The sequence below is a fragment of the Numida meleagris genome, chromosome 2 (genome assembly GCF_002078875.1).
Source record: "Numida meleagris isolate 19003 breed g44 Domestic line chromosome 2, NumMel1.0, whole genome shotgun sequence".
NCBI classification, from domain to species: Eukaryota; Metazoa; Chordata; class Aves; order Galliformes; family Numididae; genus Numida; species Numida meleagris.
The window spans coordinates 24,556,553-24,576,595 of record NC_034410.1 but is presented as its reverse complement, the minus strand read 5'-3'; the positions used below and the strand labels follow the sequence as shown (position 1 = coordinate 24,576,595).

The following is a 20,043-nucleotide window of genomic DNA, read 5'->3' as shown; positions in this document are numbered from 1 at the left end:
CTGAAGCTAGGAGACCAGGCTCCCCATGCTATTACTGCCCACAGACTTCCCCAAAAGGTAACAACTGTGCATCCCTGCATGTGAAGCAGATGTATCTTTCCATCCTGTGACTAAATTGGAAGAATTACTCCCAAATGAAGGCATCTGCAATCAAATACTCCTGTAAGCAATGATTTCTGCAGCATTCTGCAGCACGAAAGGTAGATCTAACCTAGGCAGCTCTTCCTAAAGTTTTCTTCTGCAGTCAGAAGAAAAGCTCTCCCACACTGAAACAAGTTCAGATGTGGGTGAGGGTTGCAAGTGTATTTCTACAGCCCTCAGCCACTAAAGTGATTTGGGAAGAAGAATATGCTTCAGAGCACAAGAGATGCTCCACCCTGCTGCACATACCTGAGGTCCATCCCAAATTGCTGCCATCCCACATGTGCTTCCTTTTAGGCATCAGTGCAGGTAAAACAAGGTCTGCAGTGAAAGAATGAGCTGCAAACAGGGATTTCTGCCTTAATCACGGTAAGACCCAACCGACAGCAGAGGACAGGAGCAGATGTTTGCCTGGACTTATACCTTCATCCAATTTTTTGCATAAAAGAGGGATTCTGAGTTTGCCTTGCTTGATATTACTTCTAAATCAATAAAAAGCACTGTAAAAACTACAAAAGTGCTCAGAAGCATGACTTCCTTCTCTGCATCTAATGCTTTTATTAGTTTACTTAGTTGCAATCAAAAGTAATGAAAACACACTACATCTTGGAATTAGTATCTTTTTAATACTTTCCCAGAACCATAAATTAAAATCTCAGGACAGATCACAAAAACATTACCGCTGCATTAATATGCCACAAGAGATGTCAGATGTTAAAAAAGGGGCTCTCAGTTGCACAGACCCTGCACAGAGTTGCCCAGCTATGCAAATAATGACCCTTTCATCACCTTACTTGTAACGCATGGTGTCAGGTGAGCGCAGCCACAGCCTGAACCCCAGCAGCACAACAGAGAACCGAGTTCAGAAAACAACCCGACCACCCTTCCACGTGCCAGCTAAAAATATCCACCAAACATCCACCCTACCAACACTCTCAGCGTTCCCAGGGCTCCAGCAGGAAAACAGGATTATTTTCTTATCTCAGCCCACATGGCATGAATATATTTACCTGCATTAACCTAAGATCAGGCTGCTCTCATCTGAGGTCTGCCTTACCTACCATCCTCCCAGCTTGCTCCCCACAAAACCAAGTGTCATTTGTGATAATTGGTGCTAAGTGAACCAGAAATGAGAGAATAGTAGGGATTCAGCTGACTCATTAATACTAGTGTAACGGATTAACCCTTTTACATTGTCTTCCCCGCCCCCCCCAATTAGTCAGCATCAAAGAGACTTGAGACTGCACTCATCGGAAACATAAAATGGGACAAAGTGTTTGAAAACAAAGGAGTACATGGAGGAGCAACATAATATTCTGCCACATAGACTACTATCTTCAGGGATCCCCTCATACGGTTGGGAAAAGTATTAAAAAAAAAATTAGGCTAGACGTTATGGAAAGGGCAGCGAGAGAATGACGTAGCTGGTCTGGAAAGAGTGAAACGCTCTGGTCTGTACAATTACTCGCAGCTGCACAGCAAACCGGTCACGTCTATGAGGAATGTATAGAGCAGCATGGAACACACAACTGGCCAGCTCCAAGTACAAACTACTTATTAACTGTGACTATGGAATTTTGACAAAATGTTAAAACTCAACCTTCTCTTTTCCTTTTCCCATCCTTTATTTTTCTTTTTTTAAACACGTGGGCAGCACTTTCTGATTTGTGATGCGAAGCAAGATATTTTTGGTTTAGTCAAACACCGCTATTAAGAAAATTCTCTTCTACAGCAAACTGTCAGTCTGAGGTTTTACATCAGATGAGATGGAACACTTATTTCCCCATACCTACTCGCTTTAAAAAAATTCTTCTCAACATGTAACCGCCATAACTGCCACTAGAGATTAATGGCAGCCCTCGGTGCCTCTATTTGCTTCTATCCCATCCCAAAAAATACAACCACCTTTATTTGTCAATAGAAGCGTATGTAGAAAAGACACAAGCACTGCCATTCAGACAAACGTCCCAGACAATTTAAGAAAAAGACCAAATCTGTAACAATATTTTGGAAAAGCGCAGCATTTCTCATTGCGCAGTTATGCACACGTGCACCATCACCAAAACCTAGATTACTGCATGCGGTAACTTGCGTGCCAGTGCCTAAGACTTAAACTCTGTTTTATGCAGTGTATGTAAGAACACCACATCACTGTCTGTAAAATGTTTCATCGTGGAGTAAATTCCTGTCTGTATAAGCGCTTCTCATCTTTTTAAAAATTCAGTTACAGTTTAGTGAGTGCTCCGCTCTTAAGACATCCATTCGGCATTTACATTTGTTTCACATAGTCTGTCTCAATTATACTGCAGCTGTCTCCCAGGGCAGAGCTGGCCATCTCCATCACCAACAGCCACCGCAGAATCTGAAGTTCTTGATTAAAAAGTGAATGGTTTTGTGAGCAGAGCTCAAACTACCGCAGCTGCTCCATTTCACAAACCCTGCACCATTCAGCCAGGAATAATGGCACCGACTCTGAATTGTTCTTCCTGAGAGTTTTCACAATAAAAACAAACCGCACTACTTCCAAATTGTCAAAGACTTAAAGAGAAAGAAAGAAAGAAAGAAAGAAAGAAGGAAAGAAAAGGAAAGAAAAAAAAGTCTCCACTATTCTGGAAACAAGTGTTTTCTTTTTACTCTGAGCTTTTGATTTCTACGTCAGCGTTCCTCTATGAATTAAAAAACAAAACTGAAAACAACCCCTCCCCCAGGCATGCACACACACACCACGCGGGTTCCTGTAGACTCTCTTAATAACTATTTACAGCAAGTTTGTGGATTTATTAAATAAGAACTGCAATGCTCCAACCTAAACAAAAAAAAACCAACAGGACTGTTAGCCCATCAGCTAATTGTTGCTCATGCTGGTACGTATCAAATTCACTGACAGGATAAGTCACAGGAGGTATTATGATAATGATTATTATTCATATACATTAACGCAATGAGAGAAAGAAACTGTAATTCCCTTCATAAAGGCAAAATATCACTCAGCTCCTGATCCCCCACAGTCCAGGAACTTGCCTCCTTTTTCTACAACATATGTACTGAAAGAATCTCAGCACAGAAAAGTGCAGCAAAGTAAGTCAGAATACACATTTGGGAGAAAACTTACGTTTAGTACAACTCAGCACTCAGTTTTTGAATGCCAACTCCTTTTTTTTTTTTTAGGTAATTGCAACAAAATGAAACTATTCACAATAACAAAAAGTATAAGCCACCCAAAACATGCCTACAAAAAAGCTGAAGCAGAACTTTCCAGGTTTGTTGAAATGATTTAATGGAAATACAAAAACCAAAGCCATTATGTAGGTTTCATACAATATCCTAATACCATTTTCTTAGTAGGCAACCTATCACGTGTCCAGGAAACACAGCTAAATTACATTTAATATTTCCAAAATAGGGCATGGCTGCTCAGATTTTTTATTTTGTCAGTTATTTGGCTACGTGAAATCCATTTGCTGGCTTTGTCAAAAATAAGCGGTACGTAGCTGAAAGCACTTTCTATTTGATTCAAATGAAACTATTCAGGAATTTTCCTGAAGCTAATGCTGACTGATGCAAAAATCAGAACTCTTTCATGGTGTTAAGACTCCCTCACTTCTCAGTTATGAGAAAAAAAGTTGTGCTCCACTGGGTAATTTTCTTTAAGATATTGTCTATAGCTTCCTGTCGTCATTTCATTTATAATCCCTTAGAAGTATCAGGTTAAATGCAGACCACACATTATAAAATGCTTCAGAATATTACCTTTTCAGCATATAAAAAGAGGAAAAAAACAGAAACAGTCTACTTTACTTTTCTTGGAGCTGAAGAAGGGTTGATTTTGTGTTGCCAATTAACAAGGACAGTTTTTAGGCTGTAGATATCACTGCATCATTTTCATTTTCAGCAAAATTAATATTCTTGTTGCATTTTAAATGTAGTCTGAGGGTAGTAACTGAGGATAATAAACTAACACCACTGGATACCTTATGAGTATTTCTTTTTTAAAAATCTTGCTATTTTGAAAAGAAACAAGGTGGGTGGCTTCAGAAATCAACACATTACATACGAAAAGGTTATCAAATTATCAGATTTAGAATTTGTTTTTGAAGTTTGTTGGGTGAACATCGTGAAAGACAAAGAGAAGCTGAAGTTTTATCTGCAAACTATAATTTCAGATTTCAATGGAAAGACTACTTTAATTCTGGAAACTTTATATTCCATGGCACAGAACTGATATGTTTGAGGCTCTTTTGTTTATTAGTTTTTAATAAAAATGTTCTGCCTCTCCGAAAAATAAGGATTTGAATGGTCTACCTGCAGCTGGTGTCACAAAGTTATTCTGCCACTTTCATTTTTTAAATGTCTTTCAGGCAGTTAAACTCAGCTCGAAATGTGAACTTCTTTAAGCAAAACTACTTTTTTTTACTTTATTTTTAAAGCTACTCCTTAATAACTGCCAAACAATATTTCCACCTTAGTAGGACTGCATGCAAAATAGAAATACAAATTCTCAATACTGACACTAAGAACAAAGGCTATCAATTTCAATCTACGTTTGATTTTTACTCCAAGATACATATTTATCCCAAGACAGAGCAGAATCGTGCCGTGCTTTCGACTTTCACCACTGCTACTTCAGAAGACAAGGAGAACACAGGCTCTGTGGAGCCCATGTGCCAGGGAGAAGACTTCAGCTTACAGTGGCAGCATGGAGTCCAGCCCCACTGACCCAATGTGCTGATGTTCCCCATCCCTTCCCATACAAAAATGCTGCTGGATTTCTGGTATTCAGAAAATCATACACACCTCCTTACACACCGTAACTCAATAAAGAGACACAGCATTTAAAATTTTCCCCAAAATAAAGATGGAGCAATATTTGTGCCAGATTAAGACTGAAAAAGACAAACCAAACCACATAAAATGCAATGCGCGCATCAGCCTCTACTTCAATGTGGTCTTCTAAGAGGAACAAGCAACTCATTTCAACCAAGTGGCACAAGGATGTAAGTCTCAAAAATAATTACATCTTCCCAAGTTTCATGAACAAAACAGCTGGATAGACAGAAATGAATCCTCTGACTGCAGAAAAACCCTTCAGATCTTGCAATAAATGATGAGGCAAATCCAGAGGTGTCAGGACTGCAGTGATTCCAGCTCTCCCAAAATCACCACTGTAATTCTTACTCTCAACTTTATTATTATTACTATTATTAAATTTATTTTTGCATTTTCAGGTCATACACAAGGAGCAGAGAGGAAGAAAGAGAGACTGCCACGACCTACATATTGAACATATACTCCCTTCTGAATATTCACATCCTTATCTCCTCCAACTCCTCTAAGGTTTTTAGAAAGAGACCAGAGTACTCCACTGTTCTCTTGTTTCAAAGCTCAGACGAGAGAAGCGAAATGTCTCACCTGAATTCATCAAATCTGGGGGTGGGATAGGGAGAGACAAATATTACAAGTTTTTAGTGAAAAATCCATTTGACGTCTGTAATGTTATGCATATTCCATGGCAAAATTTTTACACTCTATGGATTATTCTTATAAAATCTGAATGTTTCTGAACAGGGAGGGAGACAGAGAAAGTTCAGAGTCTAATCTCTTAACAATCTAATAAATGCTTCATCAAGAGCATTATGTAATCAGGAGGTGAGGAATCAAATGAAATGCAAAATCATCACTGGGATACAAATTAAAGAAACTGTTTTTAACCATAAAAAAGTATTACAAAACTACTACTGTAGTTTTTACTTCTGGTAATACTCTCCAATTCACTCCAATGGAAGACCTCCTACTACAGCAATGTTAGTAAGATAAGTCAGGTGACATTCCTCAAGGGCTCAAGAGAAAGCTAGTCCAGAGTATGTAAACTGAGGTCAAAAATGAGTCAGCCTCAAACAAATCTTGAGATGTACATTTACAAACACACTTTTCATAAACAACTGCATCAAAAGAAAGCTAATATTGGCCAAACATTTAGAAAAAATAGAAACTAAACGTGATCAATATACCTTTATGAACACGAAAATGTGCTACACAAACACAGCAGTCATTGCGTTAGTCATTTAGCAGGTGAGAAAGTTTGTACTGGGTATTACAAGGCTAGAGAACACCTTTTCTGAAATTTTCTCAGCTATTAAAGATTGACAGGGATTTTTTGACGGAGTGGAAGGCAATAGCCAGCAAAGTCTAGCTCAAAAATAATATCAGAATCAGAAATACGTAGACTTAACAGTATTCCAAAGGGCAAAAGGGAGAGTGTTTGGATTCAATTCTTGCTCAGTTAAAATACCCTGGGAGTAGTGGAATCAACTGGATACTATCATAAGCTCTACTAGGAAGTACATCTTGATAAATGTTTTTGAACAAGCTTGAACATTGTCACTTACTATGAAAAGCAGTGAAATACCAAGCGTTTTCTTCCCACTTTGTATGTTCTAAGGTTGAATTCTGACTGAAATAATCCTGGATTAAAACCATTCAAATCACATGAACCCTTTGTTCTTAATCACCTGCACTTCCTTAATTTGAAGAAGACAGCGCTAATACTGATATTTGGAAGAGTATAACACCATTGGATTTAAAACCTACAACAAAATTTTTCCATTACAAAACCCCTGATAAAAGCCCTTTTCAGTACGGACAACTTAAAGATAATTTCAAGAGACAATGGATTAGCTTCAGAACTACAATACAAACATTAAATATGGGTGGATATATATGACAAAGCAACACTGATGTCTTTTTACAGTGATGGAATACTTTCCATATCCCACAGAGTTTATCCTTATTATTCCTTCAGGCCATTACTCTTCTACCGCAGCTAGTCCCAAAAAGGCAAGTCTGGAAGCAGACAGTGTGAGTGGCAAAGCTGTAGAGCTGGAAGATGAGACTGAGAGGCTGAAGTCAATGACATACAGAGCAGCAGAAGAAAGCAAAAGCACACAGTCTCAGTCCTTGCTATTAGGGCCGCTGTGTGAACAGGCTCCCACTGTCACATCTCAAAAAGACAGCCCCAGTTTGCATGGTGACCTCCTTTCTCAGCCTTAGATTAGAGGCCAAGAGGCTTCTGCAAACTTTTGGTCATATTTCTTGCTAAATGTGTATCATTTCATCAAATTGGCAAGGGCTGATTTTACCGCTTGAACATGCTTGAGATTAGGAGTGAAGTAACTAGAGCACAGAATCAGCATATCACTGTCTGCAAGCCCCTATTTAGCTAACAAAATATTTATTTAATGATAATATATGTTTTCAATCTCTTCAGCCTAAGGAATCATTGTAAACATGCAGTTACTGGCTATGAAAAGGTTAAGGGTTAAGTGTTTAAAAATAAATTTAGTTATGGTACAGCAGAAAAATGTGCCATAACACTGCCTGGGTCCACTTGCAAGTCAAGGCAAATGGGAATCACCATTTGGGAGGACCATGCTCCTCTGGGCTACCAGACACTGCTCCCAGCTTAGATCAGCTGCTCTCCATGGCAGTATTCATCTGTCAGGCCTATTGGCAGCCAAACAAAAAAGTCATCCCTTGGTTCAACACCTTCTGTTTGACTTTGCACTTAATGAAGCCTTTCTGAGCATTTTTATCTCCCCGTTTTGCCACTTCCTTTCTACGTTCTCGTTACTGCTTTCCACTTTGTTCATCAGCTGCACAGCACCTCTGCATTTTTACTGCAGCTCCAAACACGTGCCTTCAGAACGGTATGTCAAACCGATTTTACAAGGCATTTACCTGAAGTAACCTGATTTTCTTTCCTACAAATGAGGCACCATGCAGCCATGCCCAGGGCCGGGCCAGCTGAAGGCCTAAGAGCCAGCTGCAGTGCTGCTGCTTTACCCAATGCTCTGCTGAGAGCTCCATTTGTTCAGCAAGCAGGAAACACCAACACGTGTGTGTGTGGTGGTGGCGGGGGGGTGACTTGCTTTGCACCAGCTTAGTGAAATGAATCAAACTGCCAAAAAAGCAGACAGGCCGCTAGACTGGTGCTAGGTGCAGGAAGAACAGGCCTGCAACCACTCTTGGTGACGCGGATCTGTTACATTAACTCATTAGCCCTATCTGCACCTGAAGGGGAGGCCTCTTGGGCGAAGAAGCTCCATGAGATTGGCCTCCACTGGTCACAAATGATCTTGCCTCTATTTTTTTTTAAACAGAAGAATGTCGTAAGAACAATACTTGAAGATAGAGTAGGGCTGTGCCTCGGAACTGAGGAGAGTGTGGATACAGAAAGACAAGTATTGCAGATGGTTTCACCAGTAATTTCAAAAATGAATCCACAAAACAGCGATGCATTGAGCTCTAACAGTTCATCACCTATCACACACTAGTCATAGGACACCTTATTGCACAAAGTTTTAGTATGCAAATGTACCAGTCAAAAAGTACCATTTCTTTGGTGCCATTTTATATTACATATTTGTGATGGGTTTCTCCATGGGCAGTTACTGTTTTGAAATTCTTCATCTTGCCTTGAAATTATCCAGAATTAGGATATTTGTTTAAAAAAATCTTTACAGCAGAAGCTGCTGGTGTTTTGAAGTTGCAGTGGCAGAGCAGTACCCCCACAGAGAAAAGAAACTATTAAAGCTCTGCTGAAAATGAACTAGTGTGATTTAAAAAAAAAATCACCTTGTGCCTGTGCAGTGGAACCTAAATGTCTTCTTTAAGTTGTAGCCTGGATTTAGTTCAAAATGCTATGTTGTGCATGCCTTAAATTTCATTTGCTTTTGACTCTGTAATTCCTCAGAATATTAGTGCATTTTCAAACAACTGTTTTAGGACATTCACAGTTCCCAGGATGGTGCCACTGTTCCCCAGAATTTCACTTAAATTACCTCCACAGTGGACAAAGGTCTTATAACATTGCAGAAGAAAAAACCCACAGTTATAAGCATGCAAACCAAAGACAAAACAGTGAAGTTAAACATTAACTGCTGGACAAGGTTTGCATGCACTTACCTGATGGCAGCGTGTTAAGCTATGTATGGTCAATGGGCCAGACTGCCCTGACTAAAGACTAGCTACGTGTAGCTGCACTGGCCCAGAAGCAGATACAAGATACACCCCAAACCTCTGCAACTCAGACATATTTATTTGACACTTTTTTGTGCCTAATTTCCAGCAAGCTCATATTCTTGTTGGCAACAGTCCCTTCTGGGTAAAAGAGATGATGCAGATCGACTTGTTTTCCCTCCGCTCTTTTCCCTCCCTGTCCACAGTTTCTGGAGTTGATTTACATTAGAATTATATTTGCATCTCTCTATTTTAAATCAGGCCCGTTATTTCCTTCCTTTTAATTTTTTATGGTGGCTGAGGAAAAAGGAAGGATTTATTTTTCTTTTTTTCCCCTCAAATGACTACAAGAGTACTACCATGTATTGTATGATTTGTAATATAACATTTAAAATCACTAAGTAAATAGAATAAAGAACAGCAGCATCAATCTGCCTGGTATCATTAGAAAACTTAGAACATCTATCAAAAATCTACTGAACATCTGTGTGGCATTAGTCTTCCTGAAAGCAACTCCAGTACAAAAAAATTGCCATGTGATTTGGGGACTAAATGGAAATGTGTACCTTTCCCAAAAGCTGTGACGTGATGCTTGGAAAAGTTGCAGAGAAGCCAGAAATTCCAGATAACAGAGTGCTTCCACATAATGTTATTGCTTCCCTTAATTGTGTTACCCTTAAAATACTCTTGTATCCTCTCATGGGGTTTGATCCTGGTCCTACAAAAAGCAATTAGCTTTAGCGATGAAAGATCAAGCCTACTGTAAGAGGAGGAAAGTTCTACTACCCATATGCTGCAAATAAGCTTGACACAGACAACCATACAATGCAATACAAGGAATTCAATGAAGGCACCTAAATTAGAGACTTGTGAGTTTACACGGTTACCAAAGCTATCTGGGGGACAATTCAGTGTATTGAAGTAGAAAGGCAAAATGTTTTATAGCAAGATTTGACTCTATTACAAGAGCTCTTGATTTGTTTATAACTGCTTTCTCTCTGAATGTAACATAACAATGCTTCTTTGCTTCCCTGTTTATCCAACTTAGATCATTGCCAGTGTTCTGGTATGGAGGAAAAGGAAGGGAAGAAACATTAATCATATCCTTACTTGCCAACTTTGAACTAATAGTCTGAAATTTTTGTAGTTAGTTTGAATAAGGACAGCTGTACCTAGATTATCAAGCCCACAATTACATTGTCCACGCTATTTACCACAACACACACACAGCTAGGTATGTGCTTGTTTTATATACAATAGCATCACTCATCTGTTTTGTTGTTGTTCTTGCTGTTGTTTTAATCTATCAATTATTAGAACATACAGATTTCTTTGCAAAAATATGTGATCAGTCTCCTTCCCCCAGTCTCCTTTTTTTACTTTAACTTCACGACTTCTGATCTATTAATTGTCTCAGTTTTGTGATTCTCTGTATAGCTTTTATGCTGCAGAAACAGATGATGTTTCTTTGTTAAATGCTTTGCTGTTTCCCGTTGTGAGAAATTAATTGACTGTTACTATTCAAGTCCTAACAAACAGCATTTCTACTGTCCTTTGCTAATTATGCCATGCCTGTGTTTTACATAACATTTCACACTACATTTGTTTTTCTACTTTATATTTTAGGGAAGCTTATTTGTAAGAATGTGCATTTATGCTCATATTATCTTGACCTAACAGACCAGATCTGATTGCTTTTTAAACGTATGCTAATAATTGCCTTGGAAACAACAGACAAATACAAGTGCTGCATTCAGTGTGACTGCTAGAAAAGTTAAATTGGGCTGCCACTTTAAATAAGCTCAACTTGCCATTTTTAAATGCATATTTTGCTTTGGTCGCAGTGATTATATAATGGATCTATCTCTGTGGTAGTAATGTGTACTGATCTCGCTGAAAAAACAAGCCTAACCTGTTGGAGAACTCAAACAGTAGATTATGGTAACTGCAAAATGGCTGGTCAAGAAAGAGTGAAGGGTAAAATAGCCAAGACGACCTCTAAGAATTACCATGCGTGCTTCTGAGACAACTAGCAGCAGTTTGCCAAAAATGTACAGGATCTTTCTACTATTTTTACAACAATTAATACATACGAATCCAAAATAAAAGTGCTAACATACATAACCGCTAAAAGATCAAGTCATAAAGCAGATATTGTTCTGGTTTTCAGTCAAAAGTGTTACTTAAAATTAGTTTCTTAACAAGATGCTAGAATGAAAAGAGAAAGGTTAAAAGGGATGGATAGGCCAGACTGAGGAGGAAAGGCAACAGATAGATCTTATCCTTTTTGAAGGTTAGACCAAGAATCAGCAAAGATTTTGACTAGATGAAAAAACTGCTTCCATGCTGTAACAAAAGTCTACGATTATATACAGTCTTATCTAAGACATATCTTTGATTATCACAGTATAGCTTTTAGACTAGGATTTTCGGGTTTGTTTTCTCAATTTTAGCATGGGAAAGGAAGTCTGAATAAGTAGGCCTAAAGTCTCATTGAAATATAGAGTACAAAAAATTTTGGTAGCTCCCAGAATACAATAAATCTTTGTTAGAGGATGGACTAACAACAAGTGACTTTTACAAATAATTGCAGCAGTGGTTAGTTGTAGTTAGAAAGTCTAAGCACTCAAGAAAGACCAAGTCTAGATGCAAAGGTAGAGTGGACAGCTAGAGCAGGCAGAAATACTAGGCTTTGGGTCACAGAAGTCCTTCGAGCCTAAAACTGGAAGCAGTAACTTTGAAAATGAGTGACAAGTGCTAAATTATTGTTTGTAGCTGACAACGGATTTGCATATCATTCATAAGAGGTATCTGTTATTTTATCTGATGGACATTAAAAACGGTGGCCTCAGGAAAAGTCTTTGTTTTACAGCAATTACAAATGCCTACCTCCTCCCTACAAGAAAATGAATCCCTGTCATCTCTCCTCCCACCACATCTCTCCTTAAAAAACAACCGTATTTTTGTCCCAGAATGGTTGAGCTTACCTACGTTTTGAGACACTGTCTCAGCTCTTATCTGGCTGTGAAACAGCAGCTTTTATTTCCACACCAGAGGAAGGGCTTGTTTCTGCAAAAAGCTGCTCTAGTTTTCTGTAAAGATTCACCGTTAATAGAAGATATTAACACTGCCTATGACAGCTGTCCTGCCTAAAGGTCTAAAAGTTCTTTTGTTGCCTAAAGGCAAACAAACCTATAAAGTAAGTAAAGTAAAACCTAAAGGAATAATTCTAAAAGACAAACTCTATGCCAGTTGCAGAGAGATCAGTTTACCTCAGTGCTACAACTGTTCAATGTTTCCTTTCAGAAGTAGAGCAGAAATACAGAAGTTTTCAATACGTTTAAGTATGGTTTCATACACTGTGGTTTAGTGAGAGAAAATCTGAAGTAAAAATTCAAAGACTAATCTGCTTTTGAAACACGAAGCAAATTCAATTAAATGTCTGCAATTTTAAGTTCAAAGGCATTAGAGCAAATAATCCATAACGTAAGGCAAAGATCATTTTTAAGGACCAAAAGCAACATAAAGCTAGTTCTTAAACATTTCTATTTTAAAACAGCCTGTTGCCATTAATTAGAGCCGTTATTGTGACGTGTACGGACAAACAGTTAACAAAGTGTAATCAAGCCTTAACTTCTGCATTTCCAGAGTTCGGTTCTCAGTTCCATAACTGACACCATCTGGCCCAAGCTTCGCATATTGTCTCACACGATACCGCAGGACAGTAAGCTGACCTCCTTCTATGAAAAGGTCACCTGCTTGGTGACCGCTGCATCAGTGAATACACTAACTCTGTAATCAGAACGTCTCTATGCAATGCACAAAAATTTTCAATCATCGCTGATCTCTACAAGCTGTCTGTGTGCATGGCTTGACCATCATTTCAGCCAAGACCATGAGGATTTGCCCCTGATAACTCAATTACTAACGCCAAAGTCATTCTGAGCTCCCTCTCTCACTACACTTCAATGCTGCCCCTTCTACATTAGCTATTTACTCTGAATAAGTCCTCACCATCTTTATTGCTGCTTTCTTTCTTTTCGAATTTGTTCATGAAGATAACATCATCTGGTTTCTCTGTGATGAACTTCCTGATGCCATCAGCCATGAGTGGGAAAAATTATAAAACAAAATTCATAAGAGTTTTCAAGACAATTCCCCAAATTCTGCCCCCTGGAACACAAACACCAAATTGGCACTTTGCAACAACCACCCCAACTTTATTTCTGAAAAATTAATCAAAGAAACAACAACAAAAAACATTGTTGCATAAATGACAAATTCTTGGGATGGAGCTTGTTTGTGATCTGTACACATCTTTCATAATACAGCATAATGAAGTTAGCTACTAGACAAAACTAAGCTATTACCAAACAGGAATTACTACCGTACACTGATATGGTTTAAATAAGAACTGAAACATAGCTTTTATTGCAAAGACTAATGGGATGGGATGAAAAAGAGAATAATTACAGCTGTAATTTTCTGGAAGCTATGTGCAATGTTTTTTATTGCATCCCTGAATTGAAAAGTGTCTGGCTTTGGCCTTTAACATGTCCATGTCCAATACAGAAATGAAGCTAGTTTAGCACCTTGTATTTTGCCCTAAGGGACTGTTTCTTCTCAAGCTATAGCCTCTGTACCAACACAATAAGATTGTCAAAAAAAAAAAAAAAAAGAAGAAGAAGAAGAAGAAAAAAGAGTTTTGTTTCAGTAAGGACTTAAGAATAACATTCTCAGAAAATAATCTGATGTCTGTTCCTCTAATGACTAGCCAGCAGGTGTATTCAGGCACAGTGTAATCACTCCTCCACCATACCCAACACTACTGCATTAAGTTGATCTGCTGCTAAGAGTCACTTATTACATTCTGAGTTCTGTGGATGGCAATAGTGCATTAAATGAAGCTACAAAAAAAAAAAAACCCTCTTATCAACTGGACATATTTATCTATTACATAAATGTTTGATAAATATGACATTACTTGAGCAATGCCCTATGAGAACACTGTTTATGCAGGAACGTGGAGGTTATTTTTCTTTCTCATTCTGTAGTTTCCTTCATTTGATACTTGCACATTGTCTGAAAGTTGAACTGGTTACAGATTTTTAAAGTATGCATGCGTGTCAATGTGAGATTTAAGTATTGACAAACTACGACAGAGTTTTTAAAATTATGTCTGCTGAAGACTGAAATATATTTTGGCATCAGTAACTGCATGGCTTCTTTAGGTTAGTGAGCAGTGACAGTACCACAAGTAATTGCTCTGAACTGCCATGCAGCTAGTGGCATGTTCTTTAAAAATGTCTCTGTGAAGGCCAAAGTTTTATATTGATCAATTAAAGCTGTATGCTCTGTGGACGTCAAATAAAATTGGCTTTTTTCAATTCTAAGAAAAATCTTACTTTAAAATCCACAGGATTTATGACAGGTTTTATGCTTGGGGTTTTTCTTAGTATTCTTATTTCATGTGGTAATTGAATGATGGGATTCTCACAAGCATGAGTGAGGGAACAAATTACTCTCCACTCTAGCATGTTGTTTGCTTCATTTGAAATTAATTAGCTGAAGCCTAAATTCGAGATGTCTTCTCATAAAGCACCAAAAGTGTCTTTAATTGGCACACTTCATGAAAACTTCTGTTTACTGCAGTATAGAGTCTTTACTAGGTCACCAAAACCACTTGTGTTATTACCAATGTAAGTGTTGAGTCTCTACTGCACAAAAAGCTCATTCCAGCCGAGTCCTGATTTATACAGGCAACAGACAGCCTCTAAGTTTAATATCATACAGAGATTTAAACTTCAATAAATTGGTAAGACGGAAATCAGAATTTTCAACATTCAAATAATTGTTTTTCAAGAGAACACTGCATGGATGTATGATTAAAAGCCAAAATAGATCTTAATCATATGGTAACACTACAATGACTTACCGAATACAAAAGTTAACCAGAGATCTCAGTGTAGTCCATTTATTTTTAATACATTATTCAGGACCCACTGAGCACAAAAGTGAAAGAAAAGATCATAGATGAGGTTCTTTGCTAGCTAAACATGCTTATCACAGGATGTAGTAGGAAATTAATGTGGTTCGCCATACAAATTTACAATTAAAACAAACAAACAAAAACGAAACCACCAACACTCACAAATCAGGATACAATTCTAAAAGGGAAACAATTAGTGGTAAAAGTATGGATTTCCCCATACCTTCCAAGTTGGTAAATGCAGTCCTTAACATCAAACAAATGGAAAAGAATCACACAAGGTCTTTAGTAAACACTTAAATTGAACTATTACAGATCAACAGTACAAACTTTCACTACAGCAGACTTCTGATATTCCGTAACCAAACAAACAAAAAAATCAAAACCAAAAGAGAGTTCAAAATATTCCACGTCTGCAATTTAAGTGGCTCTCCTAAAATCAGCAGCTGGCCAGAAATACCATGGCAAAAATCAAATGTAAATATATCTGACAACAATTTATGACATGTTTTACGCAACTTTAACTATTTTACCTTTGAAGTTGACATCTACAGGACTTCCTAGTTAATGGAAAACTTCTCATTAGACTTCTAACATTAAGCTCTGCCAACCTGGTTAATCTTGCTATGTTTTATTAAATACAATGGGGGACAAAAAACTGCCATCCCTCCAACTTTTTGTGTGTGTGTGTCAGCTACTAATACGAAACACTTTTAGAACACAATAAAATGGAAATGACAGTGGTCTTAACATTAACAGTGTTAAAATAAATCTTTACAGAATGTGAGAGCACCCATGGCTAAATCAATATTCCTAAGCATCCCCATTCAGCTCAGGTTTTGAACAATATATACACATCTGTAAAAATTAAGCACAGTTATATGCTGCTATCAGAATCACATAGCAGGTCTTTTTCAACTCTCTCAATCAAGAAAGTATTCATATTCAGTATATTCGGCTGTAAAAACCAGTGACTTTCTTTTTCAGTTAGTTAAGGTGTTAAACATTTCCTCAAGAAGCCAACAAATTATTTTTCTGGCAAGTTCCCAGATCCTCAAATGTTTGTTTCCATCCTATTCTGGACAATCTCTTTATCTGAAGAATGGGCCAGAACTGTAGATGCCATTACTATATGAACAGTGAATTCCAAGTAAGCATAATATGAAGAACAGGAAAAGATATTCAGATACCCTGCTATATAAGATGCTACAGAGTACCTTGATAACATACAAGATCTCTCAATGAAGACTTACAACTAGGGAGAACCTACACATACATGTTTTTTCCATATCTTCTGTTTATGTATAAATAGGAAAGGAGACGGTATGTTCTAAAAATCAAATCATCTGTCTCTGATCACTCGATCAGTGATAAGCTGCAATATAAAACCAATTTAAAAAACGCAACTCTGCTTCAGTTTCATAAGTGGAACTTGGACATATAACTAAAGGAAGAAAGCTTATCACAGCATATGCTTTTTAAGGATGACAAACATAATTGTTTGAGTTAAATACTGAGCTTTAAGGAAAGCTCCCAAGTTCAATCAAAATGCTTCACAAAAAATAATCACTACTGGGAAAATGATAATGGTTGACAAGAGATTGAAGTGATCATGTTACTAAACCAGCAGGTTTGGACTGAGGGTTTGATGTCCAAAAAAGGCATTTGAGTTCCTTTTTTTGAACATGCTCAAATGATTGTAAGACATGTGACCTGCAGTTCAAATACAGCCTCCCTGTGTTACATCTTACTGGACTGACACTGTAAAGTAAGGTATAGTACAAATTTTGTAGCAGTTACTAGTCATAAATCAAGGTTTTTAAGTTCTACTGGTCTTATGAACCTGAAGAACCCCCTCATCTCAGAAGTCTTTGAAACCACCTGGTTTCCAGACACAAATGAGTTACACATTTGCCCTTGAGTCTGAGGATGTGCCGACATAGCTACGTGCTGGCAGACATGCTCCTTTGCAAACCTTTCTACACAGGCAGGAGTCAAGGCAACCCCCACTTGGACCAGGTAGCTCCACTCCCATGTCATTATGTCAAGGTAATCCAAACCTTGCTCTCAGCAGGGCAGCAGCTCAAACACAGTTCAACACTACTGCATTTTAATAAGTATGGAAGTCCCATGTACAGAAAACCTGCCTCCAAAATGATCTTGAATCTGTCTGGACTTATCACATAGACAACCTAGACACACTGGAGATTAAGTTAAATCAATTGCAAAAGACACAGGCCATTCAGGGAGAAATGCTTAAGAAAATCCACAGCAGTATCGCTGTTATTCACTTTCCTACAAGATTTTGCTAGGCCAAATGTATAGCAACAAAAAGCTGAAAATGCAGCGATGGCCTTGTTTTTTGCTTCTCAGGAACAACCCACAGCTGATGCATACGAGTGACAACAAAGTATTGTATTCGAGATGCAAAAGGGCTGGCCCAGCCAAACCTACTGAAGTGCTCTTGCAAATTTTGGTGTTCATCTCCCCCTGCTGGACTACATACAGAGAAGAGGATCTGCTCCACCAGGGAAGTCCTCCTCTAGAGGAGAAGTCCTCTACAATCGACCTAACTCCAATCATCTTCCAGTTATTACAAAATCATCGCTCTCAATTTACCAACTGGCAAAAACCAACAAGACCATCAGAAGTAAGCAGGTTCTGAGACATAAGCATGTTGCCAAGAGGACAGGGGTAGCTCTCTTGTTCTGGAATCCAGCCAATGCTGAACATGCTGAACAATTATTTTAACAAGTACACAGATTTCTTCGAACTTACTTGCTGTGGCACTGGAAGACTGAGTTCAGTTTACATATGGAGGGGACTGATTTGAACAAGATATAAAATAATGTCCACAATTAGTGTAGACATATGAGAACTGGACCGATAACTCAGGAGAGTAAACAGAACCAGAATTCCTAATAGACTTACCAGAATATTCTCTGAAAGATGCCAAAATACGATGCTTCCAGTATTGTGCAAATGCTACAGGATACTCATCAACTGAAGTATATAAGGACAATGAAGGAAAAGTCGATCAATCTTTAGCAGCTGATAATAGTATTAAACTTTTGTCAGCAGAGCCAACAGAAGCTGTTTATACCAAACCTACACTCAGTTTCTATATCTACTCAACACAATCAATCTCATGAATTGTTGCAGCTCCCTCGCTTTTATACAGAATGTTTCCTTGTATTACTTTGCCTCCATATTTCCTGCATTCTCTCAGTGCTTCAAATGAAGAAGCTGAAAGAGAACATGTGGCTAAATGCTAGAATTAAAATCTTTGGAAAGCAGCAAAATAATAAATTGTTTTTCTTTTTTGAATTCTCATGTTTGAAAAAATGAGATTCAACTTATCCATCTTTTTACATGATACAACCAGCAGGGTTTTATCCAGGTTCTTCCTGCTTTGAATCTACTAATAATATGAAGATTTCAGACAATGGGCAACAGTTTGGCATCTGCTCTGCCCTTACTCAGCTGTTTTCAAAGTGTGGATGCCACACTTGAGAGTAAGTCTCAACTACAGTCACATTTGAAATTACAGCAGAAAGCGCTTCATGCTTCTACTCTGTATTTTCAAGGCTCCCCAAATTAAGTGATGTTTACTTACTAGAAAGGCTTAAGAGCAATGTAGACAATGTAGGTGGATGAACTCCTTCAGTATCAAACCAGCTGTGTTATTCTCACAAGACACCATAGTGAGCAGACAACAGATATCCCCAGTCTGAGTTAGCACAAGTTAAGACTTGCCACTGCAAGCTTTCAAGGTGATAACTGCTCTCTCTAGTCAGCACTTGTGTATTCCTAAGTACTTACATTTTATTAAAAATAAATTTGAAGGCACTATCTGTAGGCAATATTAAACATCTTATCTCAATGTGTCAAGTATACAAAACTTTCTACCAATTGCCATTAATCATATCAAGCCTTTGCAATTCATAGTGAAAACTAGCCTGGTCAACATGGAGGAAAAAGAAAAATGGAAGTCTGTACCTAAGGAGCAGAAATACAGATGACTTCATTTTTCCTGGAGATTTACAGATTTTTTTGCAGCCTAACAAAAGGTTCTAACTTCAGCTGAGCCTGCTGACAATCAGCTGTCCTTAATACTAGAACTGGAATAAGTTTTCCAGCCTTCTTCAGTCTGACTTCACTGTGGGACACAGCATATGTACTTCATCCCTGTGAAAAAGCCTGCTTTCACTCCACTTGTGAGAAAGCTCTGCTTTAAAAAACATGCTTTTTAAAATGTATTATGGTGTTGCAGTAAGTGTGCTAAGCATACCAGTAAAACCACCTACACTTGAGCTGAAAACACCCTGAAATTTACCAGCTTAAACATCAAATTTGTAATGGCTACACAGATGCATCCATGTACATGCCAACTTTACGTCAGTATTTTCTTCAACAATGTCAATCTATTTAAGGATCTGCTTGCTTTGGATGTTTGCCTTTTAGTTAGGTGGCTCTGAAGCTATCAAACAATACCTTGTTTTGTCCGCTTTTTTTCTACTATTTATCAGAGAATGGTTTGAGTTTGAAGGGACTTTTAAGATCACCTAGTTCCAACCCCCTGCTATAGGCGGGGACACCTTGCTCTAGACCAGGTTGCTCAAAGCCCCATCCAGCCTGGCCTTGAATGCTTCCAGGGAGGGGGCATCCACAACTTCACTGGGCAACCTGTTCCAGTGTCTCACCACCTTCACAATAAATAACTTCTTCCTAATATCTAGTCTAAATCTACCCTCTTCCAGCTTAAAACCATTTCCCCTCATCCTGTCGCTACATGCCCTTATGAAAAGTCCCTCCCCAGCTTCCCTGTAGGCCCCCCTACTGCTTCATCCACCTATTCTCAGTGACCTTCACTACAATTCCAGATAGCAATATGTCTT

At 38.2% G+C, this 20,043-nt stretch overlaps 1 protein-coding gene across 4 annotated transcripts in view; it reads right to left on the bottom strand.

The window, feature by feature from the left end:
* UMAD1 (UBAP1-MVB12-associated (UMA) domain containing 1) overlaps window positions 1-20,043 on the bottom strand; it is a 70,769-nt gene that overhangs the window by 30,300 nt on the left and 20,426 nt on the right. Inside the window, exon 1 of one of the 4 annotated variants that reach the window (XM_021385968.1) lies at window positions 15,369-15,414. The exons of the other annotated variants lie outside the window; for them this stretch is intronic. Coding sequence (XP_021241643.1) covers window positions 15,369-15,399 — 31 coding nt within the window. The 5' untranslated portion in view covers window positions 15,400-15,414. Of the gene's footprint in view, window positions 1-15,368; window positions 15,415-20,043 lie in introns of those variants that run through there. 4 annotated transcript variants of the gene reach the window in all.